Below are 20,089 nucleotides of genomic sequence, written 5' to 3'. Positions count from 1 at the left end.
AAATGAATGTCAGAAAAGACTCTGAAATTTGCTCTCCAGCGTAGAGATGCTAAAATAAATGGAAGAAATGAGAAGCCTGAGAGCAGTGCAGGGCTGAGATTGGTGATATGGGTTTGGAATTAGGCAAAAGTAGGATCTAATGATAGCAAGCTCACTTACAGTCTATGTTATTTCAGCATAATTTCTCTGGACGTCAGATTTGTTTTTATAATACTTTCCTCATGAGCTGCAGCTTAGTATTTAACATTTAGTGCAGAGCATGGCATATACTAAAAACTCAAAAACAGGAAGCTGGTAGTGGTATATATCAGTAATACGAGTAGTAGCAAGGGCAGCAGCCGGAGGCCCAGCAATAGTAACAGAAACAAGAACAGAGATAATACTGACACAATAGCTCTGAAGGTAGGTGGTAGGAGGCACCAGTATGCAACCATGGATCCCAATAGGCACAGTGAAGCCGGTGGGCCAGGGAAGGGATAACTGCAGTGTGAGACACCATATCACTTGAGAAGAAACAGGCAGGGCGAAGATGCTACCAAGAGGACAGGGAGCCTACATCCCACCCCGCTTGCATACCCTCTTCTGAAAGTCCACTGATTTCCACCATTCCCAGGACTTAGTTCCTTTCCCCTTCCTTATGACCTCTTAGAGAACTATCATTCCTGGAACCTGAGACCTAGAGAACCATTTGATGGCATGTCAAAAGAGCCCAGTGAAAACACCCCAGGCTACAGTCCCCATACTGGGGCCTGCTGGAGAAGAAACTCTCTCCCCATTTTCTACCCAGAAGTTAGTTTGAACACAGAGCCCCCAGACTCAGAGTGAGGGTAGTTATGTGCCGAGGAGTAGGTTTCAACTCATAGCGACCTTGTACAGGGTTTCTGAGGCTGTAAATCTTTACAGGAGCAGAAATCCTCATCTTTCTCCCATGGAACAGCTGGTAGTTTCGAACTGCTGACTGTGAGATTAGCAGCCTGATTCATAACCACTACGCTACCAGAGTGAGGGTAGGCAAGGCTTTATTGGCTTAGTTCCAGGCATTTGGCATCAATGGGGGTGCTCCCAGCTGCTCCTGGGGTCTGCCTTGTCTGTCTTCTCTTGGTGGGTTTTCAGAAGCCTCAGAGTGTCTCAGCTGCTTTACTTCTTCTCAGGTCTCCCAACACAGGGACCATCCTGTATGGTAGACCCCATGCATAAAGTTGCAGGGGCCCATGACCCCTGGGGAGGGGCTGGAGAAGAGAAGATTCTGACAACAGATCTCACCCTGGGCCACGGAGGTTGCCACATAGGAGAGGAAACAGGCCTGAGTGTGTGTGCCAGCCCTGCTGGGGGAAGGGGCATCTCCATCCATGGTTAGGTGGCTTCAAACAGGTCATAGATCTAATGACTGTGGTTGGGCATGCTGTGGCTCTGGTGGCTTGGATGAGCCGGGTGGCTCTGGTGGCCATAGGGACTGTGGCCCTGGAAGGTGTGTGTCTGGTTCATGCCAGCTATGGTGTTCTCCTGCTGGGTGAGGAAACCCCCTTTCAGCTTCAACTCCACCTCCTCGAGGGTCTTCAACTCCTCCGGGTTGATGTCTTTGGCCTCCAGGTGGCCTGTGTGCTGACAAGCTGTGGCTCGTTGCAGCATGGAGTTTGCCAGCTGCCTCCCCTTGCAGTCAATCTCCTTGGTACAGGCAGCCACTGCGGCCCAGATGGCTTCATCTGTGGACGAGGATTTCCCAGACTCCTTGTGGGTCTCTTTGCTCACTGAGGACCCCGATGTCCGCTGCCTACTGGTGAAGGATTCCCGGTGGAGAGCGCTACCTCCCTCTCCATGCCGTGTGGTGAAGGTGTCCACTCGGATCCTGGTGCTGGCCTCTCCACTACCACTGTCCAGCTGGGGAGAAGCAGAGGCAGCATGGCTGCTGGCCTCCAGCTTCTCATCAGAAAGGCGGCTAAAGTGAGATTTGATCCAGTCTTCTTTATTGGCTTTGTGGGATCCTAGTGCCTCAAAGTTGTCTTCTACAGACTCAGCAATAATCTTCCTCCTCCTCTTCCTCTGAATCCACAGCATGAGGCCTCCACCTCCAAGCAAGAAGGCTGCCGCCAGCACCACCTTGCATGATGGTTGCTGGAGGAGCTCTAAGAAGGTCTCCAGGACCTCACCCCAGGCAGGCAGCGTTAAGAACACACTGGGAGTGGGGGAGCCCAGGTGGTCCAGCTCATACTTGAAAGGCAGGTTCCCCAGGGCTGGCTGGCAGGCAGACTCCCTCTGTCCTCTCCCTAGGTGGCACCTCCCACCTCAGCAGTGAGTCTCATTATGAGGAAAGCAGTTGGGGGTGGGGTGGAGTGAGGACAGCATCCCCTCACATCCTGCCTGGCAGGCATTGCCTGAGGCCTGGGTCTCTGGCTCCTACCTTGCCAGCTGTCCCCAAGGTCAATGGAATGACAGTGTCCCCAAATCTGAGTCTCTTCTGCCTTCTGCTTTGTGGTTCCTTTTGCAATTCCATCCTTCTTACCTTCTAGCCTTTGATTTCTCTCCCTCCCCACCTAGCAGCCCCCAGGGGACAATGGCTGTTGGGTAAGGATGGTTATGGCACTGTTGTTGTTGTTGTTGTCAGGTGCCGTCGAGTCGGAACCGACTCATAGCGACCCCATGCACAGCAGAACGAAACAATGCTCGATCCTGGGCCAACCTCACCACCGCTGCCACCCCCGAGTCCATCAATGATGCCACCTGGCTGATCCATCTCTTTGGGGGTCTTCCTCTTTTTCTCTGACCCTCCACCCTACCCAGCATGACATCCTTCTCCAACGATTGTTTCCTCCGGACTACATGTCCAAAGTATGAAAGACGAAGCTTAGCCATCCTGGCCTCCAAGGAGCACTCTGGCTGCACTTCTTCCAAAACAGATCTATTGGTTCTTTTGGCAGTCCATGGCAAACAGATCTATTGGTTCTTTTGGCGGTTATGGCACTATGACCCCTTATCTCTGCTGGTATCTATTCCCAAGCACCTGAGCAGGTGTCTCCCTCCAACTCAGACACTCTTCTGCTGCCTGCTCTTGTGTTCCCATTATCACTCACAGTCCCCTAGCACAATCCAGGACAGCATCCAGAAGGAAAGGGCCGCAGGAAGGAGTTTATTCCAGAATCCCATGAGATCACAATTGAGCGGGGTGCAGCCGTAGGCTGGGAAGGCAAAGCAGACAGGACAGGACTTCACTGGGTCCTGGATCCCTGGGGCCATTCCAGGGTGGAGACTGCTACCTCAACTGAGGCAAACCCAGAATGGGTCCTGGACAGATGGGTAAGGGTCAGGCTATGATGGAGCGGGGACCAGATGGCTTTCCAAAGGTGCAGAAAACTGAGACATGAACCCACGATCCTGAGTTATATATAGCCAAGGTCTCTTGAACAGAGGCCTGGACCACTATTGTTTTTCCCCTAGAAGCATCTGTTGTTGTTAACTACCGTAGAGTCGGTTCTGATTCATGGTGACCCTGCACAGGCTGTAAATCTTTACAGGAGCAGAACGCCTCATCTTTCTCCTGTGGAGCAGCTGGTAGTTTCGAACTGCTTAGAGGTTGGCAGCCCGAATCGTAACCACTATGCTACCAGAAGCATCTAGTATATTAAAAAAAGAAATACCAAATATAAAGTGGTAAAAATTGTGATTTTAAAACAATATTTGATTTAAAAAAGTAATTAAAAATAAGAATATTCTATCTTATCACAAGATATCATATTGAACTCTCCATACTGAGGTCATAAGACCCAAGTTTCAACTTTTATGGGAACATCACCACCCTGGTCCTGTTAAAGTATCTCTGTGGTCATCCTCATTTGGAAATAACAATTCAAAGTCCATTTTGGAGGCTGTTTATGAGAGTGAGCTCAGGGCCAAATGGGCTTCATGCAACAACCTTTCCTTCCCTCCTGTCTCTGGCTATAACTTTTATTTTAAATGAAACTTTATTTAAAATATCAATACAAATGAACGCTACTTAAAAAAAAAAAAAATTACACAGTCTCAGGCAACGCTTTCCAGAAGAATCTCTACCTATTCATGGATGAACAAGGGCAGGTTTCTGCTTCCCTTTTGGAAAACCTTTAACTTGCTGAAGGCCCTTGCAATCATTCCTTCCTCTGACCCCTGAGCAGGACTGCAAAGTCTACCCCAAGGGCCAGGATGATGTTAAGTGCCAGCAAGTTGGTTCCCACTCATAGCAGCTTCTGAGGCTGTATACATCTTTGTGGGTGTAGGAAAATTCATCTTTTCTCCCGCGGAGTGGCTGGTGGGCTCAAACCAATGATGGTGTGGTTCCCAATGCAGTGTTTATTGTACAGAGCCACTGCATTCCCCAAGGTCCAGTACAGACCAAGAGAAACACAGATTTTAGAGTTGAAGTTGCTCCCTGATTCTGGCTTCATCCTGGGAACCGACCCAATGGCTTTTAGATTCTGTCACTGCTTCATGCTTGACCTCCTGTGGCCAGAAGCGTGAAGGCTCAGTTTCCATTTTAAAAGGAGGAAACTGGAGTAGGGAGGTTAAGTACATTCTCCAAGGTCACTGTCTCTGGTGGAACCAGGATTCTTACCAGGTCTTCTAACTCCATGGGCTCTGTCTCTGTATGGGTGAGGAAGCAGTAACCTGTACTGTTTGCAAGGGAGACAGTCTGGTGGGCTCATGGGCACCACAGCTGCCAAATCTGCTGGAGACTGTGTTCCAGGGTACCCCCGTGCCAGTGTAGGTGGGAGGGGAAAACGGTCTCCATGGATACTCCACGTGGCTGGCAGACACCAGCTAACAAAGTCCACCCTACTACCCCCATGCTAGGATGCCCTTGAGGTTCAAGTAGACTTCTCTCAGAGGTCCAAGGAGCTTCTCACTTTGCTTCAAGAGACCCAGGCCTCAGCCCAAACCTTCAGGCCCCATGAGGTGAGCCCCAGTAGGATTTGTTGACATGTCCCTGCTCAGTGTGAGTGTCCACAGGACTTTCCTGGTGCCCCAGGAAAGGGTCACATCCCCACACTGCAGAGTTATGAACAGGGCCGCATCCAGGCCAGCAGTCACTACTGACACAAAGCAACTTTGCCCATGATGCCCAACTACACTGTCATTTTAGTAACTGTTACCACTGGGTTAATTAACCAAAAGGTTGGAGGTTCAAGTCCACCCACAGGCTTCACAATCTACTTCCCGCCCCCGCCCCCCAATCTACTTTTGAAAAATCAGCCACTGAAAGCTCTATGGAGTAGTTTTACTCTGACACACGACTCAGAAACACCTCCATGACAACTGGTTTTCACGTGACTCACTCTACACCATGCTTTGACTTGCATTCTTTCTCTTTTTTTTCTTTCAGCCTATTATTCCTGTGTGTCACATGGGGAAATGGCGATTTAGTGAGTTCACCCCACTGTTCAGTCAGGCAGAGCTGGGATTTGACCCCAGTGCCCAAGTTCTTAACTGCTACACTATACCGACTTGGTATAAGCCACTCTATCCTCAAAGCCAGTGCTGACCAGACTCTTTATTGAAAGGGCCTACCTAGTCTGGTCTAGCAACTCGGCCAGTATAATGAGGGTCAGCATGGTAGAGTGAAGCATGAATTGTGCAGCCAGACCTGGGTTCAAATCCCAGCTCAGTCATATATGAGCTGAGTGATCTTGGGCAAGTGTCCCTCTGAGCCTCAGATTCTCATCTGTGAAATGGAACCATTGAGAGTATCCCTCAGAGGCTATCCCTTCAGGGATGGGTAATTGGTGAGGACAGGGTAGGACAGGACAGACAGAATCCATCATTTCTTCTATATCCATTTACGGTGCCCGTGACTGTTGAATGTTGGATATCACAAATGTGATGTGATCCTGACCTCATTATGGGAGATTTGTTGTTATTAAGTGCTGTCAAGTTGGTTCTGACTCATAACGACCCTATATAGGGTTTCCAAGAAGCGGCTGGTGAGTTTGAACCACCGACCTTGCAGTCTAGTGCTTTATCCCACAGTTACACACCCAGACTCCAGAGAGAGGGCTACCCATGTGTAAAAGGAAGAAATGAATCAGATAACACTGATGCAAGGACCAGAACAGGGAGAATTCGGTCAGCGGAGGCATCACCCAGAACAGAGTGTGCAGGGTTTGGAGGGGAGTGAGGCTGCTGCTGTCCAGCCACCTTGTAAGACAGTGCCCGTGTCCAGCAGACAGGTCCTTCTTACCTTTGAAGGGAAAGGTTCCCAGTTTGTGCAGATTCTCCTCCAATTTCCCATAATTCACTTCTGCAGTGGCAGTGAAGGGGGTGGTCACTGGGGGGTAGATGCCTGAAATGTCCACCTTCTTCCCCTCCCCTGATGCTCGGCTCCCCACTGTCCTGGACAAGCCTCTGCTCAGCCCTGGCCTCACAGAGGACCAGACTCGGGGGACCAGCATATCTGTAGGAGGTCCAGGGCCTAGCTGATCTCTGCCCTCCAGTGAGGTTCTTTGGATTCCTTCAGTTAATGATCTATGTGTCCAGTTAAAGATTTGCAGCTTCTGACCTGTGAACAGCTGGGGCAGGCCTGGGCTGGGCTCCCCCAGAATCAGGGGCAAGGCCTATAGGACCCAGCGGCTCCTCCCTCTCCCTCAGAATCAGCTGGAGAAATGTCACAACGCAGTGTCCCACTGCCCAAACGGAGGGCTGGTTCCTGGTTGCCCAATACGAAAAGAAGTTCTCCAGCAGGGCCTGAGCTCTTCTTCCACGATTCCTAGCCCAAAACCAAGCGCGCGGCTGGACTTCCGTTTGGCAAGTCTGAGGCTGACAGAGCGGAGATGATTGGCTGAGTTGGCCCTGCCCTATGTAGGCGTGACTGGGCCTGCGATGGGACCGCCCCACTCCTCCATGTCTTGCTCCCCGCCTGGCTTCTCTTGCCCAACCCCATGTGTGTGGCTAGGGACAGCAGTTGCCAGGAGAGGGGCCCAGACTGAGTGCATTGAGAAGTTGATCCACACAGGGGCCTACCTGGCCTGGAATATTAAGAAAACAGAGTGGCAGGGAAGGAGCAAGGAGAAGAGACTTGCAGCTGTCTGCAGCCCTGGCTCAGGGAGGCCAAAGTGCCCCTCTCCCGCTGTCCATCCCTGCCCCCATTTTTTCTGCAGTCCTAAACTTTTCTGACACAAATGGAAACAAACGTCACAAATAGCAAAAAATGCCTTTATTGTTGTAGCTTGCTGTGTGCTCTTCGGTCAAAGAAAAAATGCCACTTAAGCAGTGAACTGGCTTGACTCTCATAGTTCTGGGGACTAGGCACTGGTACAGGTGTTTACTGGGCTGGCACAGATTGGAAGGTGGTCTGCCCATCCTCAGCAGGACCCTCCAGTCCATTCTGTTCTGATTCTGGCTCGGGGTGCTCCAGGGCATTTCGGGTGTCAGCCTGCCACAGTTGTACCAGGTCCGCGGGAGTCTTTCCTGCCTAGAGGACCCAAGAGGAGATGGGTTCATGGCTCGGAATCTGTGCCAGGAGCTAGCCTCATATACACCAGTGATTCTCAATCAGGGTGACTGGCAGTATCTGTAAACATTTTGGTTGTCACATCTGGTGGTGGGTAGGTAGTACTGGCATCTGGTGGGTGCTATAAACAGCCTATAAGGCACAGAGTAGAATGATCCTGCCCAAAATGTTAGTAGTGCTAATATTGAGAAACATTTTCCTGCTTTTTCTTGAGCCAGAGGGACTCCAATGAAAAGACTGAACAAGGAGACATAGGATCCTAAAGGGATGTAAGGACCACTTGGAACCAATAGGAAGGCCAGCTGAGTCTTAGACTCTTGAGTTTCCTCTGAGGGCACAGCACAGGGATGGACGGGTGGTGTACACTGAGTACAGAATCCAGGAGGATGGCAACTTACCAGGTTCTTGCTCATCATGTCAGCCCCATGCAAGAGCAGCAGTTTGATGAGTCTGTAGCGGTTGAGCCTCACAGCATCGTGCAGAGCACTGTCCCCTTCCTAAAGCCAGTATGGTGCTCAGCATGGTCCATATGGGCACCAGGATGGGAACAGGAATGGAACAGGACATGGGCTAGAACCCTTGCTCAGGAGCCAAACAATCCTGAGGACCCCAGAGGGAAGGACCACTCACATGTGGGAGCCCTAGGGCTGCCCATATACCAGCATGGAGGGGCTGGGGAGGAGGACAGCTGGATACTCACTCTGTCTCTGGCATTGATGTCCAGGCCCAGGGATAGAAAGTGCTCCACAACCTCCTCGTGTCCTGTGCGGACAGCCACATGCAGGGGAGTGCTCAGGAGCTAAGTGGGGAGTAAGCAGAAACTACTGGGGGATCTGAACTGTGGGACGCCTAGGGAGCGCTGTCCTAGCTCCAGCTTAATACCACTCCCACCCCCTAGTCCTGTAGCCAAGGCCTGGATTCTGGAGGTGCAGGGAAGCAGTACAATTCCCCACCATTGTATCCAGTGGCCTAATTTCAGCTCATCAAACACTAGCTCCATTGGGGAGTCTTCTATGATCTCTCTCTTACCTAGCTGCAAGCCACTGCTCACTGAGCTACTTTTCTCTTATTGGAACAGATGTCATTGATGGAGAGATGACATGTGATAGGTATGGGAAAAACTCACCAAAGTTTGTAGTTTTATACTGAATGAATGAATTTATTTACATACGTTTTCTATCTAATCTACCTAAGAACTCTGCAACACAAGTACTATTTCCCCCATTTTGCAGATGAGGAACAGAGACTCATAAGCTATCTGGCCAAGGTTACACATGAAGAAATGAATGAACAGAAGGATAGTGGATAATAAGTGAACCAATGAACAGATTAACGGATGGACAACTGGATGGATGGATGAATAAAGATGATAAAGTGTTTCATGGATGACCAAATCCTGCATCCTTTGAAGGGTCCCAAAGTCCCCAAAATAATTTCTTCTCTCTCCTCTGCTTTTCCAGTCCCACCACCAGGTGGTGCCCCCCACCCCCACCCTAGGGGCTGCAGATGATGGCAAGAACCCATCCCTTGGATGGGAGGGCCCAGCAGGCCACGGTTTTAGCTTCTTTGTTCTTCAGCCTTTCTAGATATCAGACTAGCTCACTACCTTCCCGTCCCCCGCCCCTCTGCGCTTTTCTCTGTCAAACACGTGGCCCCCCCAATACCTGTGAACAGTGTCACCTCACCTTATCCCTCACATTGAGGTTTGCTCCCCGGCTTTGTAGGAGTTTCACTACCTCCAAGTGGCCCCCACGGCAGGCCCAATGCATGGCTGTGCAGTCCAGCTAGAAGGGAAGGATGGGACCCAATGGCAGAGCTGCAGGGAAGCAAGTGCCCTGGGGGACAAGGACCCCACAAAGAGGGCAAGGGCACCCAGCGGGAGGCACAGGGCACACCTACGCATGGGCAATGGACAAAGAGGTGCAGAAGGAACCTCAGGATTCATCTAATCCAAACCAGACATGTCAAAAGTGCTTAGGGAGGAGATGGGGCTTGTCAAAGAGGCAGACTGTGTCCCAGCTTGGCACACGTTTGCAGGGAGAGGGGCTGTTGGTGCTGGACTCACTTCTGCCCCCCACCCCCACCCAATACCTGCTTCTCTTGCTCACCCGGTCCTGGAAGTCCACTGTGGCCCCGTGGTCTAGAAGCTTCTCCAGGATTTCCATGTGTCCTTCCAGGGAGGCTCTGTGCAGTGCTGTCCTCCGGAACTGCCCCCAGAGACACTATCAGTATCTGGCCTCTGTCACCTGAGTGGAGGCCCTTGCCTTACCCCAGCTCAACTCTGACTTCTGTGCTGAATCCCCATGTCTGCCATGTTCTGCCCGCTACTTCCTGCTCCATCTAGAGCAGCCTTGGGACCCTCCTCTGCCCTGGAGACTCGGACCTTTGCACAGTCCTTCAAATACACCAAGCTGTGCCTTTGCAGAGGCTGCTTCACCTGGGATGCTGGAGCTGCCTTCACTCTCTTCTGTGCTTAATGAATTCCTGCTACTCCTTCAAGATGCAGCTCAAATGCCATCATCTCACCAGAATTGCTAGGCCAGAACTGTCTAAGGATCAGGAGGACTCTAGCTCTGAGGGCAGGCTAAATCTTGCTTGACTCTATTTCCCTGTGTGTCTAGCACAGGGCCTAGTTGAACAGATATACATGGATTACTGAATTGAGGAAGGAATGAACTCTCCTTTCCTAAGGCAGTTCCCTTTCTCCTAAGGACTCTGGAAACAGTTATTTTCTCTTATTCCAATTATCTGCTTATGTGTCTACTCCTGGTACTAGTTTGGATGTGGGAGTGCTTGGACAAACCAAAAGGGCTAAGTCTCTGGAGTCCAAAGAAAAGAAAAGAAAGCCTCAAGAAGTGCTGATTCATGAGGGTGAAAGAGGAAGTTTCCGAGAAAATAAAGGAAAGTGCAATGTTATATCATGAGAAACAAAAAATATATATGCTATCCTATTGGTGTTAGCTGCTGCCACACTAGCCTCTGGCTCATGATGATTCATGCACAACAGGTGTAGACCATTGTATTGTGATCCACAGGCTAATTTTAAAGAAAGGAAGTCACCAGGCCTTTCTTCCTAGTTCCCTTGGTCTTGGAAGCTCTGCTAAACCTGTTCCGCATCACAGCAACACACATGCCTCCACCAACAGATGAGTGGTAAATATGTTTGAGGGACATTGCCTGGAATTGAACCTGGGTATTTTGCATGGAAGGCCAGCATTCTACCACTGAACCACCACTAGCCCTAATATCCTATCCTAGCATGTGCTTTCATAGGTTTTTAGTTATGTAGTTAATACTTCCCAAGGTGTGGAAGAAGGCCACTTTATGGAAGAGAAAATTGAGGAACAGGGAGGTGACATGCCTAGCCTCAGATCGCACAGCTAGTGACAAGTAGAGATGGAATTTGAGTCCAAATCTTCTGGTCTCAGGCTCTTTCAATCTTATTTATTCCTTTTCCTTCCCTAACTAAACACATGACATTTGTTACTCTGGAGATGGTTCACATTGGAATGGGTCTAAGAGGGATTTAGATAAATAAATCCCTGTGTGGGAAAAGGGGCATCCCAAATTTTCCGAGGGAGCCACTCTGAAAGGCCCACAGATGGCTGACCCAGGATCTGGATGGGATAGGGGATGACGACTCTAAAAAAGAGGCAGGGACAGGGTGGGGGCATCACCTCATCACAGGTGTCGGCTGAGCCCCCATCGGCTAGGAACTTCTCAATGACTTGCATTTTCCCCTCCACTGCTGCCTTTAGGAATGTCTCCTCATCCACAGGGCCAGTCTGCAGGGCACGAGTCCAGTTAGTGAAGGATGCCCCCTCATTCCGTCTCCTGTCCTGGCAGCGGCTCTGCCTGACCATGTACATGTCCCCACCCCAGGACACTTACGATCTCCTTGGGCTCCACAGGCGGCTCCTGAGGGCCAGCCAGGGCTTCACGCTTCTTCTGCTTCCGTTTTTTCCGCAGCTCAATGAGGTTCTGGATCCCACCAACATCAATAATCTCCCGCCGGAGGTCTAGGGAGGTCTTGCGCACTCGCTCTTGGCCCTGTGTGGGAATGACCAATCAACTCCCACACAGAAGCAGGGAGTTGGAGCCCCTGAGCTATGCTTGGCAAGTTGGGGAGCAGATAGACCTTTTCAATGAGGAAAAACCTTGACCCACCCCTCCTCCCCAGGACTAGGAGAAGTCCATGAGACACAACATGGGCACACAGCAGGGATTGGGCCGCAGCATGTAGGGTGGGGAATTAAATGAGAGGATCTCCAGAGCTTTTCTTCATGCGGGTCTTCAACACAGGTGCTGGCTTCTAAGCTTTCTATAGTAATTCTATTTTGTTTTTCAAAATGAAATTAGTTTTGTGTGATCATAAAGGTAATACAAGAACACTATAAAAAATAAAGGCAAGAAGAGGGGATTTATAGCTCCAGCCCCTATGACATGTTGCTATGGAATCTTCCTTCTCACACTATTCTGGAATCTGTTGTCTTTTCTTAGCGACGTGGAGTCGTCTGTCAGTCCACACTGGTCTCTTTTGGTCCTGCTGTATGGTGGTCCCATCACTCAGGGCTTCTTAAAATTTCCCAGGCAGGTAACTCACCTGGGGTCTTGTTGGCATGTGGTTTTGATTTGGCAGCTGTGGGTGGGGCCTGAGATTCTGCCTTTTTGATGAGCCTCAGGACCACACTGCCTGGCCGGTCCCCTGAGCATGGACATTGGGTTCTCCCCCAACTCACCTTGACCTTTTGTAAAGCTAGACCATGAGCTCCTTGTTGCTTCTCATCCTCCAACACCAGCATGTTCATGGGCAGCTTTGGGTGGGTGACTCCTCGGAGTTTCTATTGAGAGAAGCAGCGGTGCCCAGGGCCTGCCCACAGTCCCTGGGGAGCAGGCCTTCCCCTTAAACACCCGGTTAAATACCCACTCCAAAGAAGTCCCAGGGGTGTCAGGCTTCAGTCTGATGCTCCCACAAACCTCCTGTGACCTCAGAGCCCTATGTCTGCCCCACTTTTGATCAGTCCTGAAGACCCCCGTGTTGTTGTTGTTGTTAAGTGCCGTGGAGTCGGTTCCGACTCATAGCGACCCTGCACAGGGTTTCCGAGGCTGTTAATCTTTACAGGAGCAGAAAGCCTCATCCTTCTCCCACGGAGCAGCTGGTAGTTTTGAACTGCTGACCTTGGGTTTCGCAACCCGACTCATAACCACTACGCTACCAGAGCTCCTTGAAGGCCCCTGTAAGGGATGCTAAAACAAGGTAAGTTCCACAGCTCCCCACCTCCATCTGGACCCACCCCAAGTTCAAATCCCTGTGCACTAGCTGTGCTGTGGGTGCCTGGTCCTAAAAAAGATGAAGGGCAACTGGAGTGCATTTTCATGAAATTAAATATATTCATTCTTTTGAGCACTAAGATTATGTTCAATTGACTTAATGAAATCATTATAAGAGGGATAGTTGTTTTTTAAATGGCCTTCCTTGGCAATATAAAATTATGGCAAGTCTGCATCAGACACCTTTTTTTTTTTCCTCCAATCTTACTGATCCTTGACATCTCAGGCTTGGAAACTGTTATTCGAAGGGAAAGGAGGGGATGGGGGCAAAAGCGCCTGAACTTTCCACATGAAATAGACTCTAGGTATGAACGCTCTCCTCCCTGTAATCACATGGATTATGCTCCTTCCAAATCCCTGTCTGTCAGTAGTTCTGACTTTCCTGGACTCCTTCCTGGTGGCCTGCTCTCCTCTAAAGGAAGCGGCTCCTTGTGAAGAGCCCAACTCTCCTGTCCCTATGCAGGGGGGGTTGGGGGGGGACTGGGAGGGAGCTGAGTCAAGACAGCAGTGGGGAGGGATGGCTTAGCTGTCTCTCATTTCTCCCTAACCTCTGCTGGTGAGTACAGCTCACTTCCCAGGTCTTCATTTTGAATGTCCTGCTGTCCACTGCCTTCTCTTATCTATGTCTGGCTTACACGTGTGGCCTCCCCTGAAACACTGCACCTTCTTCCAGGGACAGAGAATGATCTGGGGCTCAACTACTGCAGCATGTGGGACCCTAATGGAGCTACTCATGGACTATCTAGAGGGTGGGCCTGTGTCTTGATATTGCAGCACCTAGGATAGGCCTCACATACAGGTGCTCAGTGAGTGAGTGGTGAGTGAATGAAGACAGTGAATGGGTGATGGCAGGTAAGCCAAGCCTCCTTACATGCTCAGGATGAACTAACTCAGTAAATGCTCCACAACAGAGTCCCAGCTCTGCGCCTGCCTCCAGGCAGGGCCTTCCTCCTCTCCTCCCAGAGTCCTGCTGGGCTGGGGCCTGGTGAGAACAACTGGGTGCTCTGATACCCACTCACATCTTATATAACCTCTTGCTTCAGATTTGTATTTGTGGGCTCTATAAAATGCTTGAATTGAATACTATTCATCAAAACAAGCAGAAGAAAACTCCCACCTTAACTTCATAGATTGTTGTTCATACTAAACGAGGCAATGACTGTAAAAGGCTTAGCCCATTTCCTGGCACACTGTAGGTAGTTGATGGGAGACTGACTGACTTGGTGAGCAGTTGCACCCCAGAGCCCTGCAGCTATATCTGTTGGGTGAATGAATGGATGAAGACTGCCCAGGTCCTCTTGCTGAAAGTTCCATGTGCTGTGGCAGCACTCCAGACGAGGCCCGGCAGTATGACTCACCTGCCTGACATGCCAGCTCCTGACATGCCTGACAGGCCCATGGGGAGGGAGAGAGGATTCCTGGAGAGCCAGAGATGCCTCCACCAGACCCTTTCTGACAAACCTGCCCTCCCTCTCCAGTCCTCTCTCTTCTGCTCTGGAGTTCTCTAATTCTTACCTCTTCACCACCCCATCAGTTCTGGTTCTTTTTTGAATGGAGTCTCCCTGTAGATTGATCTGCTCCCTCCATTCTGTTAAGACCAGTCTTTCCCTCTAAAACAGGTAAGATGACTCTCCCTCTCTCAACAACATTTAGTGGCTCCCTACTGCCCACAGACTTGTATCTTTTTTACATGGCCCTCTGATTTGTACCTGCCTCAGTCTTTGCTCCTGACTCCTGGTGTGGCGCTGTGGGTTAATGCGCCAGACTGCAAAGCCAATTGAACTGCAAGGTCGGCAGTTCAAGCTCACCAGCTGCTCCTTGGAAACCCTATACAGGGTCACTATGGGTCGGAACTGACTCGATGGCACTTAACAACAACAGTCTTTGCTCCAGACTTTCTTGTTCGAGCTACACTTTCTCTCCCTAGAACTTTGTTGTTCACTTAGCCTGAAAATCTTCCCCGCGTCTGATCTGTGCCATCCTCAAAGGCCCAGCTGAAATACCCTCCTGCTCGAGGGCTTGCAGTTGGGATGATTTCCCCACCCTGTGCCCTCCACTTTGACTTAACACCTCTGTCTAACCATTTCTCCACTCAGCCTAGTTTCCAAGTTGCCTCCGTATCTGGCAAAATGCTGGCTCGCAGCACCCTCGGCAGAGTAGACACAGAGAGAATATTCATTTAATAGAATGAAAAGAATCAGAACTAGCACTCAGGTTCCCCAGGTTCCCCACTCTCTATCCTGGGGCCCCGGGCTATGGCCAGTGGTCTGGGAATAATCCTTGCTACTTTTGCAAGCACCCCATTGCCATGCCTCTGTTCCCTGTCTGTACAAGGGGCTTCAAAAACTCGTGTATATGCTGATGACTGGAGGGCAGTCTTGGAGGGTATACCCTTTGGTTGGTTGATGATGCATGGAGGGGATTGTAACCATGGAAATCAAATGATATACAACAGGATAAATGTAAAGCTAATGTTCTACCATGTAAACTATCACATAATTTACAATAAAACATTTAAAAAAAAGCTCTTGGGAAAATGGACTAGAAAGATAATGGGATTTTCCCTCGTATTCCTCCTCAGTGGCCAAAGCACTGCTGTCTCTCCCATTCTTGCCTCCCATGCAGCAGCTGGGGGATCTCTGAGTCCAGCACCAGCTGTTCCATCCTGTGGTGCCCAGCTGGGTTCCCTCAGTTCTTGGAGCTGTAGCCTTGGAGCACCCTGGGGCAGGAATGGGGAACCTGTCCTACCCCCCCAACTCCCCCCATCCCCACCACACCTCGTTCTCCTCCTCCTGAGCCAGCCGCTGCTCGATGAGTGCCGTGGCCCTCTGCACCACTTCGGAGTCTGCCATGATACCGTCCACACGTCGCCTCTGTGGCCTGCATTGTTGCGGGGGCTTTATAGGACTGAGCACCCACCCCCACCCAGCCAGGTGCCTTTGCTATGAGCTCACTGGCCCAATTCTCCACCTGCCTCTCCCACCTGTCACCTTCACCCCGGGCAGCCCCAGGAAGTCAGGAGGGCCAGGCTGGGGAGCAGAGACAGCTGCCCCCACCACCCATGGCCTATTGGAGCAGAGGGCACAGTACCCCAAGAGCAGAGACTGCGGGAAGAAGCCTGCTCAGCTGCCTGTAGGGCCAACTGGACCTCCACCAGGGCCCTGGGCTGCACAAGGGCCCATGGCTGAGATGGCAGTGCCACCTGCTGGGCGCCTGAACACTCTGACCAGCAAGTGCCAGGGAGAGGCCCTGAGAGCAGACTGGCACCCAGGCTGTCTTTCAGACAGGACCTGCTGGTTTTAGGGCTGGCCAACTCTGCCATGCCTAGATTGGGGTGCCTGGGCAGCACATGGGAGCAAGGGCAGCTGGTTCTGGTGTTTCTGGATTCCACAACACTCTTAAACACTGGACTGTGAACTACAGGGTCTGTGGTTCAAGCACACCAGCTGCTCCAAGGGAGAAAGATGAGGCTTTCGGCTCCGGCACAGATTTTTGAAAGCCTCAGAAACCCTATACAGGGCTGCTAGGAGCCGGGTTGGGCTCCACGGCACTCCCTAGTGGAGTGTCTCTGCTTTTGAGTAGATTCCAACTCAGAGCGACCCTGTGACAGTGGGGAGCTGCCCCATAGGGGAGCAGATTGACAGGTCTTTTAACCCAGGGAGCCTCTGTTGGGTTTGAACTGCTGACCTTTAGGTTAGCAGTTGAGTGCTAAACCATTATGCCATCAGGACAGCGTCAAGCCCAGCTCTGTGGAACAGCAGCAGATGGCGTTTCCCATCAAAGTGCCAGGCTACCCTGACAGGGGCCGGCCAAGCTCACTGAGGAAGTAAAACACTGCAAACCAGAGGAAAAGCAGGCCTTTGTTTGCTTGGCTGTATACCTGTAACTTCTAGGTGTGGGTAAGCCTTGGGTCACTGTGACCCATCTTTACCTGAGACACTGTGGCTCCAGGTTCTATAAAGCGCGGTTGCCCATTCTCATAGAAACAATCTTATCTCAGACGCCTCTTTTTATGAACACATTCCTTTTTGGGAAGCATGCAGAAATGGTTCCTTTCTCTCTCTGTTTCCCTTGCTGGCAAGTCTGACCTAAAACACTGACCCACGCTCATAATCTACATGTCAGAGTGTTTGCTTTGATATCACCAAGGACACACAGAGTTTCCCAAGTTTCCACACATACTCAGTTCTCCTGCTGCAGGGGCAGACCAGCAGGTAACTAATGCCACGGTCCTGAGGTGCTGCCTTTGCTTTCAAGGCACTTCCACATCTGTTATCTAATCCCCCCAGCAACTGAGGGAGAAAGCAGTGTGGGCGTCATCTCCAGTTTAAAGATCAGCAAGGTCGGTTCAGAGGTTAACCCACTCCCGCACCAGATCTACTCCTGGAAAAGGGATCCTGGCTCCAGGGGTATCCCAAAGCTGTAGGCGAACCCAAAGTCAAGTGCCAGACGAAAGAGAAGGAGCAAAAGGCTTTATTGATAAATATGCAGACAATGTCTGTTCACAGGGATCTGCTGTGGGGCCACAACTAGGCTGTAGACCCCGCCACCATCTGGGCCACAGCCAGAGATGGCTCTGTGCAGACCCCTGCCATAACAACCCAGCTGTCCGGCCACTGCCTCATCTCTGCCAATTGTGCTGGGGCAGGGAGAGGCAGAGGCCCGCCTCTGACTCCCCATACCCTGGGACCCACTGGTGGTCCCCTCCCCTCCAGGGGACTGGCACTGTGGCCAGGGCAGAATCAGGAGGTGGGGGCTGGGGCAGGAGACCTGAGCAGAAAACCGGAGTGAGCGCAGCTGGCAGCACCAGATGACAGGTCTGGGCTTTGGGGGCCTCCAGGTCGGCCCTCATGGCTCGAACCTGCCTCGGGAGATGGGCAGGGCAGTGGGGAGGAGGGAGGACCCCGGTTTGCCTTTTCTCTGACGAGGTTGGCAAGGCCTGTGTATGGCACATGCCCCGGGAAGGCAGGGTTGCTTCCTGGCTGGCTTGCCCAGCAGCCATCCGGTGGGGAGGCGCCCCACAAGAACAGAACAGTCCCGGAAGGCGCAGCAGGGTGGGGGACTAGTGCTCCAGGTGGGAGGCCCTCTTCAGCCTCTCTTCCTGTCAGTCCTGGGGCGGCGGGGGCTGGTTGATGATGACCTGGATGACAAAATCTTTCTGGATCTTGGTTTCCTGGAGCCGCATGCGGTCTGTGAGCAGCTTCCCGGAGAAGAACCATCGTTGCCAGGACGGCTCGATGCCCTCCTGGGCGTGCAGCTGCCTCTTGAGCTGACCCACTGTGTCAGGCAGGCTGGCGCTGAGCCTCACGTCCTTGCCGGTAGAGAGGCGCACCTTGAGTGGGAACTCGCGGCGTACACTGGGAGTGGGCTCGGGGGGCTCCACACTCTCCTCCTCTGTGTGCTCCAGCAGCAGGTTCACGGGTGGTGACAGACAGTAAATGGGCAGCTGATAGCGATTGCCCAACTCGTCATAACATTCACAGAGGGTGCCTGTGGGAGAGGCAGGGTGATCAGAGTTTGCTAGGAGCCCGCCACAGCCAGCCGACAGTCCCTAAACCCACCACATCCTCAGAACTCTGAGGGACCAACTCCTGACTAAAGGAGCAGAGACTGACCTGGGGTGCATCCCGGCTCCCCCGGAACTGGCTTGTCTAAACCCAGCAAATCATTTCACTTTCAGTGACTCTTCCCTCGGTATCTGTGCTGGGGGCTGGGGGCGTGAGGGTGGGTGAAACGGCACGGGCCCTTAGTGGTTTAAGCTCTTGTTACAGGCTACTGTGGGGTTGGATCCTGACACATGCAGAGGCCGTTGAGTCGATTTCAAATCCTGGAGACCCCGTGTGTGCAGAGCAGCGCTGTGCTCCACAGGCTTTCAAGGCTGTGACCTTTCGGAAGCAGATGACCAGGCCTTTCTTCCTTGGAGCCGCTAGGTGGTTTAAGCCAACCTTTTGGACAGTAGTCTAGCACTATGTGATGCCCAAGGGCTCCAACCCTGCCCTGCTGCTGTTGTTAAATGCCCTGGAGACGGTTCTGACTCACAGTGACCCTGTGTAGGGTTTCTGAGGAGCAATAGGTAGGTTTGAACTGCTGACCTCGTGGTTTGCGGTCCAATACTGATCCTACAGCGCCACACCAGGAGTCCCAACCCCACCCTGGTGGGTCTCAATTTCCTTCCTTGTCCAATGTATTTTTTCAGTGTGGGGCACTGGACACTGTGAGGCGTGTCCTGACGGAACCTGACAACCCTCCTATGAGGGAGCAATTCTCACTGCACAGCAGAAGCTCCTTGTTGCAGGTCACACAGTTAGGAAACAGATGCTCAGGTTTAAACCTTGGTCTTGCCTCTGGAGTTCCAGTCTTAGCCCCACCTCTACACAGCCCAGAAGGCTGTTAGGAACATACACGAGATCCTGCGATGGAAGCTTCTAGCTCACTGCCAGTCTAGATGATACACTTAATACAAGCTTGGTACCCCAGGTATTCTGGGATCCCAAAGCACTGAAGCAGTCTCTAGTAGCAGGCTCCTGGTGTGCTTTCTCTCCCCTCCCTGGGTAGCCAGGACTGTCTCGATTTCTTTTCATCCCTACTTCCGGTTCATGCTTGAACAAACATGCAAATAGCCACACACACCGACACGGGTTGTCATTGACTGACTCGGAGCAACCTCATAGGGCAGAGTACACCTGCCTCATTGAGTCTGGAAGACTGCAACCCTTTATAAGAAACACATTGTCACATCTTTCTCCTGAAGGGCAGCTGGTGGGTTCAAACTGCTGACCTTTTGGTTAGCAGGTAAGTATTTAACCATTGTACTGCCAAGGCTCCTCACACACACCTGCCCACCCCCATCCAAAAGCTGGCCACTGGCTTTTCTCCACCCCTGAATGGCCCCAATGGCCCCCTAGCTCCAGTAAGAACAAAGTCCCACCCTGTCCGCTTACCATGAGGCAGGGTGATGCTGGCTCCGTCCAGGATAGCTTGTGCTAGTTCATGGTCGTTGGCCTCGGCTGCATAGGCGGCAGCCTTGAGGGCATCCCAGATCTCCTTTCGGCCCTCAAAGGCAGGTGCTGTGTCCCAGAATTCATCCCGTTTGCTCCGCAACTGCCCGTCCGTCATAGGGTAATCGCTCTTCCACTTCAGCCGCTCCTTCTTCAGGGGCTCATTGCGTCCTGGGCAGGACAGAGAGAGAAGCAGCTCAGCATCTCCACAGTTACTCAGGTCACACAGTTAGGAAACAGATGCTGGCCTCTACTCAGCCCCTCACCTCCCAGCCAGAGCCTGAGT

At 51.7% G+C, this 20,089-nt stretch overlaps 4 protein-coding genes across 5 annotated transcripts in view; all 4 read right to left on the bottom strand.

Moving 5' to 3' along the window:
• The window catches only part of HOGA1 (4-hydroxy-2-oxoglutarate aldolase 1), a 27,399-nt gene extending 20,977 nt beyond the window's left edge, over nucleotides 1-6,422 (bottom strand). Inside the window, exon 1 of one of the 2 annotated variants that reach the window (XM_006831215.1) lies at nucleotides 6,206-6,422. In XM_006831215.1, the coding sequence (XP_006831278.1) occupies nucleotides 6,206-6,416 (211 nt within the window). In that variant the 5' untranslated portion in view covers nucleotides 6,417-6,422. The remainder of the gene's footprint in view (nucleotides 1-6,205) is intronic. The other variant, XM_006831216.1, reaches the window with a different exon arrangement.
• On the bottom strand, nucleotides 1,381-2,055 carry LOC102821194 (chromosome unknown open reading frame, human C10orf62). Its single transcript, XM_006831426.1, has one exon. It carries the CDS (start codon nucleotides 2,053-2,055, stop codon nucleotides 1,381-1,383), a length of 675 nt encoding a protein of 224 aa, XP_006831489.1.
• An 863-nt stretch (nucleotides 6,423-7,285) lies between the features above and the next one.
• On the bottom strand, nucleotides 7,286-17,657 carry ANKRD2 (ankyrin repeat domain 2 (stretch responsive muscle)). Its single transcript, XM_006831458.1, is given in 13 exon segments — nucleotides 7,286-7,435; nucleotides 7,873-7,971; nucleotides 8,175-8,273; nucleotides 9,160-9,258; nucleotides 9,583-9,681; nucleotides 11,152-11,259; nucleotides 11,366-11,524; nucleotides 12,214-12,315; nucleotides 15,583-15,669; nucleotides 15,671-15,822; nucleotides 15,825-15,881; nucleotides 15,884-16,143; nucleotides 17,488-17,657. Coding segments are annotated over 13 exon segments (1,641 nt in total).
• A 252-nt stretch (nucleotides 17,658-17,909) lies between these two features.
• UBTD1 (ubiquitin domain containing 1) overlaps nucleotides 17,910-20,089 on the bottom strand; it is a 68,907-nt gene continuing 66,727 nt past the window's right edge. Inside the window, exons 2-3 of the mRNA XM_006831212.1 lie at nucleotides 19,747-19,974; nucleotides 17,910-18,295 (exon numbers count right to left, since the gene is read on the bottom strand). Coding sequence (XP_006831275.1) covers nucleotides 17,910-18,295; nucleotides 19,747-19,974 — 614 coding nt within the window. The remainder of the gene's footprint in view (nucleotides 18,296-19,746; nucleotides 19,975-20,089) is intronic.

Source organism: Chrysochloris asiatica, unplaced genomic scaffold, assembly GCF_000296735.1.
Source record: "Chrysochloris asiatica unplaced genomic scaffold, ChrAsi1.0 scaffold00003, whole genome shotgun sequence".
Lineage (NCBI taxonomy): Eukaryota > Metazoa > Chordata > Mammalia > Afrosoricida > Chrysochloridae > Chrysochloris > Chrysochloris asiatica.
Note: the sequence above shows the minus strand (reverse complement) of the source record. Positions and strands in the feature narration are given on the sequence as shown.

Excerpts from the sequence above, each read along its gene's own strand:
- LOC102821194 (XM_006831426.1), bottom strand. The coding sequence starts at position 2,055 with ATGCTGTGGATTCAGAGGAAGAGGAGGAGGAAGATTATTGCTGAGTCT.